This window comes from Schistocerca nitens, chromosome 5 (genome assembly GCF_023898315.1).
Source record: "Schistocerca nitens isolate TAMUIC-IGC-003100 chromosome 5, iqSchNite1.1, whole genome shotgun sequence".
Classification (NCBI taxonomy): Eukaryota; Metazoa; Arthropoda; class Insecta; order Orthoptera; family Acrididae; genus Schistocerca; species Schistocerca nitens.
Window position 1 is genome coordinate 282,475,023 of NC_064618.1, and position 15,560 is coordinate 282,490,582.

At 38.9% G+C, this 15,560-nt stretch overlaps 1 protein-coding gene across 1 annotated transcript in view; it reads right to left on the reverse strand.

Moving 5' to 3' along the window:
* The window catches only part of LOC126260392 (carboxypeptidase B-like), a 131,779-nt gene that overhangs the window by 28,581 nt on the left and 87,638 nt on the right, over window positions 1-15,560 (reverse strand). The window contains exon 5 of the mRNA XM_049957720.1: window positions 3,845-3,990. Coding sequence (XP_049813677.1) covers window positions 3,845-3,990 — 146 coding nt within the window. The remainder of the gene's footprint in view (window positions 1-3,844; window positions 3,991-15,560) is intronic.

Consider the following 15,560-nt stretch of genomic DNA (forward strand, 5'->3'; position numbering starts at 1 on the left):
ATCTTTTACGCAAACACTAATTTTTTATCACTTGAAACATGTTAAAATTTTACAGACTTAAATAAAAAGAAACCCCAAGGTTTACACGAAGTTGCTGAGATATGTAGCGTCTCATCAACTTCGTATAATCTTTGGTGTTTCTTTTTATTTAAACCTGTTTAACATGTTTCAAGTGATAATTAATGTACGAAAATGAAGCCTAAAGCAATTTTTGTTTGTTGTTGGCATCCCCTTAATTTTACATGATAGGGTTGTGAAGGCCCTGTGTACATTATCGCGTGCTGGTAGCTTGTGACCTGCAAGTAAATTATGATATGTGAATTTCGACGGCATGTTAACTCATCACTTTGTATCTAGAGGTAATTTAGACGCGCTAATTTATTTCGCGACTGTATTTGCGATTACTTACATTTAGCTCTCACAAATATTTCATCTGCATTCTTTCATGTTGTTGTGAAGCACACGTAAAGGAAACACATGTTTTGCAGATCTTCGTTTGTAAATAACACCCATCAAACTTCACCAAAATACAGTACCAATACTGTTGTTGTGTGTCTAGGTCACTGTTCCTCAAGTGAGTCTGGCCCAAAAATTTAGTTTTGTTTACCATCTTCTCCCCTCCTCTTCTCTCTCTTTTTTTCTTTCACTGTGTGTGTGTGTGTGTGTGTGTGTGTGTGTGTGTTTTCCTACAGCGTGTGTTTGTGTATGTCTGTGGCTCTGTGTGTTTGTGTTTAGCGTTTGTGTGGTCTTTTCTGTAGAGTTCCTTTAATATGTTAAGAAGTTTGCCTTTACATATTGTAGTGTAGACGTTCATAATCTGTTTCTTTTGCTAACGCTTTCTATAGGTAGAAGTTATCTTGTAAGTTTATGGTATGGACCGAGGATGAATTTTAGTATTTTTAAATGTTTCCAGTTTCGTTGAGTGACGGTTGTGAGCTATTACGCGTGAGCTAATTTTCTACGGAAGCTGTTACTTTTTAGGGCTCTGTAGTGTCCTGAATGCCTTGTTTTAAACTTCCTGCATGTTTAAACTATGTATACTGACTGGCAAGTATTGCATGTTTTCTGTATTCTCAGCTTTTTCCATGTCATGTTGTCTGTCCTGTATCATATTTGATTTCCCTGTCTTTTTTGTATTTTTTGTTTTATATTGCCTATGTTGTGAACAATTTTGTTCTTGTAGGTGAGTATGTGCCACTTCATGTGCGTCTTGTTGCTCTGTTATGTTTTGGATGTTGTCGTTGTCTTTGGAGTTGTATTCTTCTGAATTGTTGTGCAAGGTCCTGTGTGCATATAGCCTGTTCATTCATTTTCCTTTTACATATTTCTTGGATTAGTTCGTTAATCAAATTTGTATGATAATCACTTTCTGTTGTTATTTGTTTTATTGTGTTCAGCTCTTGTGGTTAGTTCAGTCTGCTTATCGATGTTGTGTTTAAAATGTGGAGTATGAATTTGAATCTTGCTCATTTATGTGCCTTGGGGGGGGTTTATTGATTGTGAGTGGTGGTGCTCCTGATTACCGGTTCAAAATTATTGTTGTCAAACTTTTTGCGGTGAGATTTAGAAAATTTAGTCTGTTTCTTAACAAGAGATTTAGTAGCTGCTGAGAAATACAGATTATCAGAATACACAAATCCACATAATCTCCAACACAGAGCATGTGAAGATATCACATTCAGGATGCAAAAACTAAAACTAAAACTATATAATGCCATTCTTACAAAGTCCATTCTAACAATATCAGACAAAAGCAATGTAATGCTGATCATGAATTAAAGGAAATACATAGATAGAACACTAGATCTTCTGAAGGACAACGTTACCAAACTGATCACTGACCCTGCAGCAAGGTACCACAGAGCAATTGAACAAACATAGAAAATTATGAAAAATACAGTCAAAAAAGTCTAGATAAAAAGAATGACGCCGAAAATCCAAAACACTCCTCCTAAATCCCCTGTCGAACCTGCAGAAACAAAATATTCTTGAATTTTAGTAAATTAAACAATCTACATTAGAAAAATAACTTGGCAACACACTATACGTGCACACTGATGAAATAGCACCGATTCTCAGGACCGTAAAAACACAAAATATAAACAATTTACACCGAGAAATTCAATTTATATTAGAAACAAAAACAAAAAAGACACTACATTTTCTAGCTCTCACCATACAAAGAATAAACAACATTCACGACTTCCCAATATTCAGGTATACGACAACCATGAGCTCCACCATTCACAATCAAACAAATGAGAAGCAGGTTTCAAATTCTCACCCACAGATTGAACAGAACACCCATAACCAAACTGACCTACACTCAAAACGTAAATATAGTGAAACAAATACCAACAAAAAGTGGTTATGATACCCATATGATTGACAAACTAAACCAACGAATATATAAATGGAAAATTAATGAACAGACCACAGACACACAAGACCTTGCACAACAACACAGCGAACACAACTTACAGACAATAACAACATCCACGACGTAACGGAGAATTAAATCACACCCTTACTGACCTACAATAATAAAATTGTTCACAGAAAAGGCAACATTAAGGAAAAAAACAGAGACTCTAAATACGACACATGGCAGACAAAACAACACAGGAAATGTCCAAAACACAAAAAAAACCACACATATAAATTCAACAGAGCAAGGATACTATATGAACTTATGAGTCTGTATATATAGGGCAAACATGCAGGGATTGTAGAACAAGATTTTCAGGACATTACAGAGTCGTAAAAAGTAACAGTTCCCATAGAACATTTGCTGCCCACCTGATAGCCTAAATCCGTCTCCCAAGTAAAATGGAAACATTTAAAAATACTAAAATCCGGCCGCAGCCTATAACATAAACTTACAACACAAGAAAATATCCACATACAGAAGGCATTAGCAGAAGCAAAACACATTCTAAATGAGTACATTACAACATGCAAAGGCACATAGTTTAACACATTAAAGGTAAAGACGACACAAACAGCTAAACACAAAAACAAAAACCAACATATTCACACACACACACACACACACACACACACACACACACACACACACATACACACATACATACATACACACACACACACACACTCACACACACACACACACACACACACACACACACACACGTACAAACACGCTAAGAAAGAAAGGGGGGAGGGGGCAAGGCAAACAAAATTCAAATTTTGGCGGCAGGCTTACTTGAACTGTGAACGCCAACTGAGACTGGACACACAACAACAACTTTTATACTGTACTTTGGTGAAGTTTGATTAGTGTTATTTCCAAACCAAAATCTGGAAAATATCTACAGTGCTTTTGTATGCTCCACAGCATTTCAACAGAATGCGGATGAAAAAAGATTTGCGAGAACTAAATGTAAGCAATCGCAAATACCCTTACGAAATACCTTAACACAATTCAGTTACGTTTGGATGTAAAGTGATGAGTTAAGTCACCAGTGAAATTCACATTAACATGACAAGCCACCAATATAATAGAAGGTACAGAGGACCCTGCATGACACTATCATGTAAAATTAAGGGAATACAACAACAAACAAAATTGTATTGCGTTTCATTCTCGTAGATTAATTATCATTTGAAATATGCTGAAATTTTACACATTTAAATGAAAAACAAAAACAAAAAATAAACACTGAGGATGATACAAAAGTGCTGAAACACATTTCGTTCTGTATGAAGGAACAGTGTTTCGCGTAGGAGACACATCTTACCTCCAGTAATTTTTTATGTACTAACACGACCAATAAAATAGCTTCAAAGCCTAATGATGAATAAAACTGTGTTAGTTACTTACGGGTCCGACGCTATGGAACGTTAGGTAGAGTTTGATGCGTCTGGAGTTCTTCAGGACGTAGTCTCGGAGAGCTTGCGTTTCAGGCTCTGAGAAGGCATGAGGGCCAGCATAGAGCTCAGAGCAGGGGTAGCTGCTGGCGCCGATCTCTGAAAGAAAGGAATGCAACACCTGGTGAGGGATAGCTGCAAGCTACGTTTGTAACTGCTGACGTCAATCAGTGTACTAGTACTACAGTGGCAAATTATTAGACGTCCCGGTAGAGTCGTGGTAGCGAAAGATATGTTCGTATCAGTTATCTAGCCGAAGCTACCAACTGCCTTGCCGCAATGTTAACACCGATTCCCGTCAGGTCATCAAAGTTAAACGCTCTAGTCTGGGATGGCACTTGGATGGATGACCATCCGGTCTGCCGAGCGCTGTTACAAGCGGGGTGCACTCAGCCCTTGTGATGCAAACTGAGGAGCTACTTGACTGAGAAGTAGCGGCTCCAGTGTCGTAAACTGACACACGGACTGGAGAGCGCTGCGCTGACCACATGCCCCTCCATATCGGCATCCAGTGACGCCTGTGCGCTGAGGATGACATGGCAGCCGGTTGGGCCTTCATGGCCTGTTCAGAAGAATTTTTTTTATTTAGCTGGAAAAGCAGGCACATTTCATGAGATACTATTTCTGCTCCCCAAGTTGGGCGTCGATGTCATCGAACAAATACACTCTCAGATCAAATCTAGCTGGACATCTAATAGTGAACGTTAATAAGAGACGTGTCCATCTTTCGCCTTGTCATGATCTCTGTTGGAGGCACTTTCAATTACATACCTCAAAGTCTCTTGAGAATGGCAGCCTATTGTTCCTGAAGAGCCGAAACCAGAGAAGGTACTGATGTTGGACGCCAGTGCCAAGTCCACGTTGTAGCTCATCCCAAAGATGGTCCATCTGGTTCAGGTTTCTCTGGGGAGTTCAGTCTATTTCGGGAATGTTAATCTCCACAAACCATTGGTACACAAATGATGCTTTATGACAGGATGCTGCATCATGCGGATACAGTCATCGTTTCCGAACTGTTCCTCCGCTGTACACAGTGCACAACGCTGTACAGTGTGTTCACTTCCATCCGAATTCAGCCCTTCTTAAGTGCAATAAGGGGCCAGATCAGTAGTTCCCAACAGTCATCCACTGCTCAGTAGAGTCGCTTCTTACCTTAGGTGTGGCTTAGCACCGACTACAGAAATGTTTGGTCTGAGGAGCTGGTCGACCATTCTACCCTATTCTGTACGCACCTTGTACTGGCTGGTCTCCTTTTAGCACTATGGAACGCTTATGTCATGCGACGTTTTATAACCATCCTTCACAAAGCTCGACGGTTACTGCTCGTCAGTTCTTGAGGTCTGCCTGGTATTTGTTTGTTGTGGTAGCTCCTTCGAATTTTCACCTCACAGTTACATCACTAAGCGACGAGATGGGGAGCATTAGAAGAGTTGACATGTCCAAGATTGACTTGTTATGAAGATAACGTCCAATGAGTAGCCCACGTTCGAAGTCTCTGGCGTGTCCTGGCCAACCCATTCTGCTGCTACTGCTACTGTGCTAACAATACAGTTCCTCTCACCTCCTTTTGTACTGGCGGGCCCTCTGTCTAGTGGTCCGTATACTTTTGCTTCAGACAGAGCAACATCCATCTCTTCAACGTCTCAAGATTTGGGGCCCATCAACATAAACTGCTTAAAAAACTTTTTCAACAGCGAAAGTCTCTAGTTTTAGGTTTAAGAGAAGCAGAAACTGGTAATATTCAATGTTCATCGGATTCATGTCAACAGGTAACGCAGGCCATTCCATTTGGTTGATTCTCGCTGCCTGAATGAGAGTGTTCGCGGGATTGGAGTATGCGGTGTGGAAAGCTCAAACACTCAAATTATCCTCGACAGTGATTTGAGGTGTCCGGCCAAAACACGAGTCACCCCCGTCATTGCAGAACACATGAGGCTGCACCATGAGTCGTGCACCGCTACTTCACCTTCACACTCTTCTAAGTCATGTCCTACACCGACTGGTGAAGGAAAACCAAAGCCACTGATGCAGGCTCAGTTCCAGGATCCCCTGTCAGCGGTGCTGGGGAAGAGGAGGTATCAACAGTACTGTTGTCCATGATAGTCGGCTAGAGGTCCAGAGTGATCGTGTGGAGAAGGTTGGTTACCATTTTGGTCAACACATCACTCCCAGTTGCCTCCAAAAAGGCAGCTGCGTTTCATTCGACTCGGGACACCTAAGAGCCATAATTTGTAGTTATGGTCATCAGATGGGGTTGCTGCCCATTGGGATCCACGGTAGTGCCTGAACGTTCGTACGCCTTCATTGCAAGGTACACCAATTCGGCTGTTTGAGCGCCTTCTTTCCAGAGGTTCCAAAGGTGACAGTGCTCGCGGTCTGAACTTGAAACCTTTCGATGCATGCTGATTTACTAAACAGTATACACAAACCACATTGTGCTGTTCACGACTGGGGACAATGCACTCCACTGAACTGGAGTAAGAGTGCAAGCTGATTTTTCACCTTCATTACGTAGTCATTTCGGGCAGTAAAAAGAATATTGAAGAACCAGCTTCCGATGTTTAAAAGAAAGAAGTACAACTGGTGATGGGTGTGATACAAAACATTATTTTGAGCTTTGTAATTTTCTATTCGTTGAAAGGTTTTTCGCTCATGATAGTTTCCTAGATACTATTCTAGAAAAGTCAGCTATACGCTGCTTCATAATTCCTATTACAGACTTCTCTGTGTTGTAGAGGGTACCTCATGGACAAGGTTCTGACAGGGAACCCTTTGAGTGCGAAGTCGCAAAAGGCCAATGATGTTTACGGCATTCGACGTCGCACATGCAACCAAAATATTGGCTGCTAATAGCAACAGGGGGAGGGACTGGAGGTACCCAATGGTGAGCACAGCATGAGGCTACGGAGCGTAGTTGAACTGCTTAGTCGACGAATAGCTCACAACCACGCTACAGTGCGAGTTGTGTTGATACAAAGCAGAGGAATGGCAACAATATGCAAAGCAAACATAGCATTATAACTGCAACGACAGTTGCCGAAGTTGACATTTCGTCAGAAAGGAACCCAAGGAATTTTGCAGTGAGAAGGAAATGGCAGATGAAACATTAGCGTTTCTGCGAGATGAGTCACTGGAATGTGTGGTCTCGTATAGGCTCGACTGTGCGGACAACCTACACGAGGAGTACAATGATGACAATACGTGGTTAACACGTGAAAATGATAATGAAACAGGTTTGAGAGATGTAGTTCATCATCCTTGTAGGATAGCAAGCCACAAATTCCATCTCCAGTGAAACGTAGTAAAGGACAATCGATGTCCAAGGAGAGGGTTATGGACATTTTCGTGATAAGCTCCACGAACATTCTGTTGTATGCTTTCACATGTACATGAAAGTTCGTCCGCAACATATAAAAAAACATTTAGAAGAAGTCCGCAGCAACACGACCGAGTACTACCTAAGGAAAACTACGGATATTCAATATTCAAGGCAGGACAATGGGCACTTGTTACAAAAACTTATGTATGTGCGTTTCAAGGATGCTCGATACAATGTACAAGATGTGCATCATAGTGACCTCCTACGTTATGCACATCAAACTGCGCGCGACACAGTTTTCAGTGATTTCAAGGGAAGCAGGGGTTGGCTGCATAACGCCAACAGCGCTACAGAACTGGAATTTGTAAGATAAAGAAATTTCAAACGAAGTGTTAACTTGACAATGCAAAGCAAACTACGGGATCGACCCGAAAATTTATAGATGAGATAAAAAAACTTATCCCTTCGTTCAGTAAGGAATTTGTTTCCAATTCCGACCAGTCGGCATATGAAGAGGAAATGTATATGAAAGGAACCCTGGAAATTAGAGTTACCAAGAGCATCGTATCAAGATCAACTAACATCATTGACTTAACGCATTCGTATACTATTTTTAAGGCGACTGTTAATCTGGATGGTAAACTGGCTGGAATGTTATTTATTGTGCTGGAGGTGCTGTGTCCCTTAAAATATGAGGAGGCATGTTTTATAACTTGCTCTAAAGTAATAGAAACATAATAGCATCGTCACGAAATCAGCATAGCATCGTCGCATATATTTAAAATGTGATGTAAACTAGGCCACAGTCCCGGCAGAGTTTTACTATCCATGATATAGTATAATAATTGAAAACATGAATAAAGCTACCGTAATTTTAAAATTGTTAACAGGATATGGTTAAGTGATAACGTATTATTTTGAGACGCTCTTGTGGTCGTGTAAGATAAAAATAATAACATACACAAGAACAAGATTAGGGAACTAATTAAATAACATAAAGTTGATAGAATAACTAAGCAAAGAAGTAAAACAAAAATGAAAATAGACTAAAGTAAGTAATCAGTGACATCTGTTGGCATAGCCGCCAGAATGCAGCATAGGCGACATGGCTCACGTACAACATACCATGCGACACCCCGTTCCAAGAAAAGTATAATAAAAATTGCAACAGTCACTTAATAAGATTATCTCGTTAATGAAATGTTTTTTACATGAACGGAGAAGGCAGAATAAAACGCGAGAGTAAAACGGAAAACGTACGAAAATGGAAGAAATATGTGATGCGCTCTATACTATGTAACGACAGGCAAGATATGCACTGAAGCGCCAAAGAAGCTGGTATAGGCATGCGTGTTCAAATTCAGAGATATTTAAACAGGCAGAATACGGCGCTGCGGTCGGCAACGCTTATTTAAGACAAGTGTCTGGCGCAGTTGTTGGATAGGTTACTGCTGCTACAATGACAGGTTATCATGATTTAAGTGAGTTTGAACATCGTGTTATAGTCGGCGCACGAGCGATTGGACACAGCATCTCCGAGGTAGCGATGAAGTGGGGATTTTCCCGTACGACCATCTCACGAGTGTAACGTGAATATCATGAATCCGGTAAAATATCAAATCTCCGACATCGCTGCGACCGGAAAAAGGTCCTGCAAGAACGGGACCAATGACGACTGAAGAGAATCGTTCAACGTGATAGAAGTGCAACCCTTCCACAAATTGTTGCAGATTTCAATGCTGGGCCATCAACAAGTATCAGCGCGCAAACCATTCAACGAAACATCATCGATATGGGCTTTCGGAGCCGAAGGCCCACTCGTGTATCCCTTTGCACGACACAATGCTTTACGTCTCGCCTGTGCCCGTCAACACCGACATTGGACTGTTGAAACATGTCGCCTGGCCGGACGAGTGTCGTCTCAAATTGTATCTAGCGGATGGACGTCTATGGAGACAACCTCATGAATCCATGGATCCTGCGTGCCAGTAGGGGACTATTCAAGCTGCTGGAGGCTCTGTAATGGTGTGGGGCGTGTGCAGTGAAGGCTCTGACAGGTGGCACATACGTAAGCATCCTGTCTGATCACCTGCATCCATTCATGTCCACTATGCATTCCGACGGACTTGGGCAATACCAGCAGGACAATGCGACGACCAACACTTTTAGAGTTGCTACAGACTGGCTCCAGGAACACTCTTCTGTTTAAATACTTCCGCTGGCCACCAAACTCCCCAGACATGAACATTATTGAGCATGTCTTGGATGCCTTGTAACGTGCTGTTTAGAAGAGATCTATACCCCCTAGAACTCTTACGGATTTATGAACATCCCTGCAGAAGTCATGGTGTCAATTCTCTCCAGCACTACTTCAGAGTTTAGTCGAGTACGTGCCACTTCCTGTTGGGCCACTTCTGTGTGCTCGCGGGAGCCCTACGCGAGATTAGGCATGCGTACCAGTTTCTTTGGCTCTTCGGTGTTCCTAAGAGGGCGTTCAATCATTAATGAGATACATTGTTAAATGAAGTAAAGTCATTTTGTTGGCTACTGCCTTTTGGCTTTATAAATTTCAAGCTCTTCCAATAAATCGACAGCATAGCCTTATTGTGCTCTGTGAAGAAGACGTGTACTTTTTTAAAAGTACTCCTGTAATATAGCCGGTCTCTGCTAAGTGTAACCCAAAGGCAATTTTGTTACTTGGTTGTAATTGCTCTTTAAACCGTAGCATTAAAAGAGCGGCTGGTTTGGCCTATATAATACTTATCACAATTATTACACGCGATACTGTATACACCATCGCAGTCAAATTTCTCGTGTGAACTACTCAATTTATGTGTAAATGTAATAATTTTTCGGGGCATATTTAATTGTTCTAAGACGTAATCTGTTCACTGGTTGCATTCCATTTTCCATGTTTCGTTGCAGATCTGGTTATCGATGACTGAAAACGGTAGTCTAAGGACCAAATGTTTTGTAATCATCGGCGGAAATAAAGGAAATTCATTCTACGCTTCGTGGATCACTGCTTTATTCCGCTAACCAGGGCGCATCACGTGAATCCTCTGGAAGTTTCTGACTCAAAAATGAAGTCTACAGCCCCACCGTTGATGAGGTTGTGAACTGGAGCAGCGAACTAAACAGTCTTGTCAAGGATTTGTAAATGATCTCAGTGTGCAGAGACGAGGGCAAATTGCATTCGAATGCGAGGACGACACATAGAGCACCTTTTAGAGATCAGAGTGCAAAGTAAATTGTAACATCTAACGTGACGTTTAAGTAAGCTATGAATGAAATATGAACCAAATTAGACTACGACTTGATCGAAGTTCTTAAATGTCAGTTTCATGTGTACCAGGTAGGACAATGTTTCCTTGAGTCAGTGTCAGCCAGTAACCATACGTCTGTAATTATTATCTCGCAAACGGCTCATTTTGCAAACCCATGCTAAAGTTCCAGCATAGTCAGTTCTCACTATCGATTATGATAGAGCCTGTATAACGTTGCTTGATATATACTGAGGTGACAAAAGTCACCTCTTAATAACGTGCCAGACCTCACGTTGCACGGATTTGTGCAGCAACTCAATGTGGCATGGACTCAACAAGTCGTTCAAAGACTACTGCAGAAATACTCAGCTATGGTACCTTCATAGCCGTCCATAATTGCGAAAGTGTGCACGAAATTGCATTATATCCCATAATGGTGGGTGGGAATCATGTCGGGCGATCTGGGTGGCTAAATTATTCGCTCGAATTGTCCAAACTGTTACTTGAATAGTCAAGAGCAATTGTGACCCGGCGTCACGGACATTGTCATCCATACAAATTCCACCGCTCCTTGGGAACATGAAGCCCAGTGAATGATCACTTCAGTCTCACCAGAGGACCCTGTCCACTCCATGTAAACACAGCCCATACCATTATGAAGCTATCTCCAGCTTCCACAGTGCCTTGTTAAAAACTGGGATCCATGCTTCGTGGGGTCTGGGCCACATTCACACCCTATCATCAGCTCTTACCAACTGAAATCGGAATTCATCTAACGAGACCACAGTTTTCCAGTCGTCCAGGGTCCAACCGATATATTCACGATCCCAGGAGAGGTGCTGCAGGCGATGTCATGCTGTCAGAAAAGATACTCGTGTCGGACGTTTGCTGCCATAGCCCATTAACGGCAAATTTCGGTACACTGTCCTAACGGCTACGATCGTCGTACGTCCCACACCGATTTCTGCATTTAGTTCACGCTGTGCTGATTCTCTGTTAGCACTGACAACTCCACGGAGACGCCACTCCACCTGGCCGTTAAGTGGTGCCCATCAGCCACTGTGTTTTGTGTGGGGAGAGGTGATGCCTGAAATTTGGTATGCTCGGCACACATTTCACACTGTGGATCTCGGAACGTTGAATTACCTAACGATTTCCGAAATAGAATATACTATGCGTCTAGCTCCAACTACCATTCCGCATTAGCAGTATATGGGCATGTTGAGCATAGTAGGTGGTAATTTCTTGAACTTTTGTATAATTATTTTACTAGTACACTGAATGCAGTTGAATTAATTTTTAAGGTTTCCTGATATAAAACCAAGATTTTAGTTTTACTGCATCCCCCATTTAAAAAATTTATTTATAGTAACAAATAAAAACATCATATAACAAACAAATTAAAAATCTAATAAAATTTCTCAGTTAAAATTTAATAACTAATAAAATAAATTTATTCAGTTAAAATTTAAAAATATGAAAAATTTCAAAATTCATCCAAATTCAATAATCTGAACCGATTCATCTTTAGTTTTGTTTTATCCTCAATTTATAAAATTTTATCCAACAGTTTTCTCTAATTTCAATTCGTTTTTGTAAAGATTTTGTTGTAAAAAGATTTAAGAGTTATTTAAAATTTATCATGTAAAACTAATAAAGCCTTTTGACCATTTCCAGTTACCAAAATTTCGGCTTTTGAAATATTCTAAGATTTACTTTTCTTAATTCTGTTAATTTAGTAAACACTTCATTGTAACTATTACTATAACTATTAAGTTCGCATAATAGATTTCAAATGCTGTCGTTCATATCCATTTCTTTGGTGTATTCATATACAAAAAAAATTAGATTTTCAGAAAGTAAAATGTTACATAAATGTTCAAATTTTTGAAAAAATTAAATTTTCCAGCTTACAATTTTTCGTTTAATATTCTGTGTAGTGAATCATAAGTTAAATCCTTTTTATCATACATTATTGCATATGTAAGTGTATTATTCAGGATGTTTTCATTAAAAGTGGGACATGGTTTCACCATTGGTTTTTGAGTAGTCAAAACATTCCCTCGTCTAGTCACATTTTTTTATGGATAGGATAATTTTTTAAAAATTCAAGGGACTTACATTAATGTCATTATTTTATTGTCTTACTCTTTTAAATTCACATAGTGCTTTGTAAGGTTTTAATAATTTACTGGATGGACCAAGATTCCATAACTCTTGAGGAAAACCTTCATTGCTTCCATTCTATAGATAGATATTTTGTAATTTATCATGATCGAATAAAGTAGAATCAGTACACTGATAATTGTTTGGAAAACAACAAAAATATAGTAAGCCATATCAAATTCTTAAAATTACAATAATTAGTAATTTCTAGTTCAAAATTTCTTTTTATACTTAATCTGGAAATCTGTATGGTTTGTGGATCAAAGAAAGAAATTGGAATTTTTGGATTTTTCAGTCTTCCTTGTTCTATTTCAAGTGAATATTCTGGTTCATATTTAATGGCTGGAACACAGATTTCCAGTCATTCTACACAAATTTTTTTCTTCCTTTGAAACTGTGGTCACATTTTCAACTCCAGCCTCATTATAATCACACCATCTATGAATAGAATGTCCAGAACCAGAAATCCGAGTGAAAATTACTGTTCCTTTGCAAATTATTTCTTTAAAATCTTTTATAAAATCTGCCGACTCTTTCTAATGGATAAAGTACTTCATTTTCTTTACTTTTTTCTATTGTTCTATTATTAAGATTATGTCCTTCAATTGTTAATTTGTTTGATAGAATTGAAGAACATTGAATAAGAACCAATGAAGAAGTAAATGGATGTTGTATTCTATACAGAATATTGCTCCCTTTTTTAATTGTGATAATGTCAAACAGTTATACCAAATAATTAATTTTTATATCTGATTTTATTAAGTAAGTAGGATAATCGTTCCATCAGTTCCAATAATACTGAAATTCATATTAAGTTGTGAATGATTAGGACGAATCTATCCATCTCAAATATTAATATTAATTTTCGAGCCTTGATTGGTATATTTATATTTTTTTGTTTTTTAATTTATGGGGAAAAGTAAAAATGGTACTGTTGAACCTTATTCATCTGTAAAGAAAAAAATTTATTAAGACATATTTAAAGTAACTGTTATAACTGATCCATTAACATCAATCAGATCATCATTTCTATCAATTATAGGTATTTCTAAATTCTGAATATTATCAAAAATTGGAATTTTACAGGAAAATTTGGTTCATAAATTACTGGTCCTTAAAATTCAGCATTTGGTTCAAATGAAGAAATTATAATGGTTTCTTGTTGAAAATTTTTAGTTTTTTAACAAACATTCCAAAAGCCATATTAAAATTCATAATATTTAATTCGAATAGTATTATTTTCGATAAATTATTAACAAATGCTTGTTGATTGGGTTCAATAAATTGATGATTAAAACTTAAAATTTTTGCAGAACTATCTTCTATGTTGTTGTTCTGGTCTTTAGCCCAGAGACTGGTTTAATGCAGTTCTCTATGCTACTGTATCCTGCACAAACTTCTTCATCTCTACTGGAACCTAAATCCTTCTGCATCTGTTTAGTGTATTCATGGCTTCGTCTCCCTTTACCTTTTTACCCTCTGTTCTTCACTCCAGTACTAAACTGATGATTCCTCGATGCCTCAGAATGTGTCCTAATAAACCTTCCCTTCTTCTAGTCAAGTTCGGCCACGAAATCCTCTTCTCCCCAATTATATTCAGTACTTCCTCATTAGTTATGTGATCAACCAATATAATCTTCAGCATAATTCATTAGCACCACATTTTGAAAGCTTCTATTCTCTTTTTGTCCAAACTATTTATCATCCATGTTTCACTTCCACTACACTCCGGACAAATATTTTCAGAAAAGTCTTCCTGACACTTAAATCTATACTTGATGTTAACTAATTTCTCCCATTCAGAAACGCTTTCCTTGCCATTGGCAGTATACATTTTATATCCTCTTTACTTCGACCATCATCAGTTATTTTGCTCCCCAAATAGCAATACTCATTTACTACTTTAAGTGTCTGATTTCCTAATCTAATTCCCTCTGCATCACCCGTTTTAATTCAACTACATTCCATTATCCTCGTGTTGCTTTTGTTGATGTTCATCTTATATCCTCCTTTCAACACATTGTCCATTCCGTTCTGCTGCTCTTCCTGGTCCTTTGCTGTCTCTGACAGAATTACAATGTTATCGGGGAACCTCAATGTTTTTATATCTTCTCCATGGATTTTAATTCCTACTCCACATTTTTCTTTTGTTTCCTTTACTATTTGCTTAATATACAGATTGAATAACATCAGGAGAAGGCTCCAAACCTGTCTCACACCCTTCCCAACCAATGGTTCCCTTTCATGGCCTTCGACTCTTATAACTGCCATCTGGTTTCTGTACAGTTTGTAAATAGCCTTTCGCTCCTTGTATTTTACCACTGTCATCATCAGAATTTGAAAGAGAGTATTACAGTCAACATTGTCAAAAATATTCTCTAAGTCTAGAAACGTAGGTTTGCCTTTCCTTAATCTATTTTCTCAGATAAGTCATTTGGTCAGTATTGCCTCACGTGTTCCAACATATCCACAGAATCCAAATTGATCTTCCACGAGGTCCTCTTCTACCTATTTTTCCATTCGTCTGTAAAAAAAATTGTGTCAGTATTTTGCAACCATGACTTATTAAACTGATAATTCGGTAATTTTCATATCTTCAACACCTGCTTTCTTTTGGATTGTATTTATTATATTCCTCTTGGAGTCTGAGTGCATTTCTCCTGTCTCATACATCTTGCTCACAGATCGAATACTTTTGTCATGGCTGGCTCTCTCAAAGCTGTCAATAGTTCTAATGGAATGCTGTCTACCGACGGGACCTTGTTTTGACTTAGGTCTTTCAGTGCTCTGTCAAACTATTCATGCAGCATCACACTTCCCATTTCATCTTCATCTACATCCTCTTCCATTTCCATAATATTGTCATCAAGTACCTTGCCCTTCTACAGACCCTCTATATACTCCTTCCACCTTTCTGC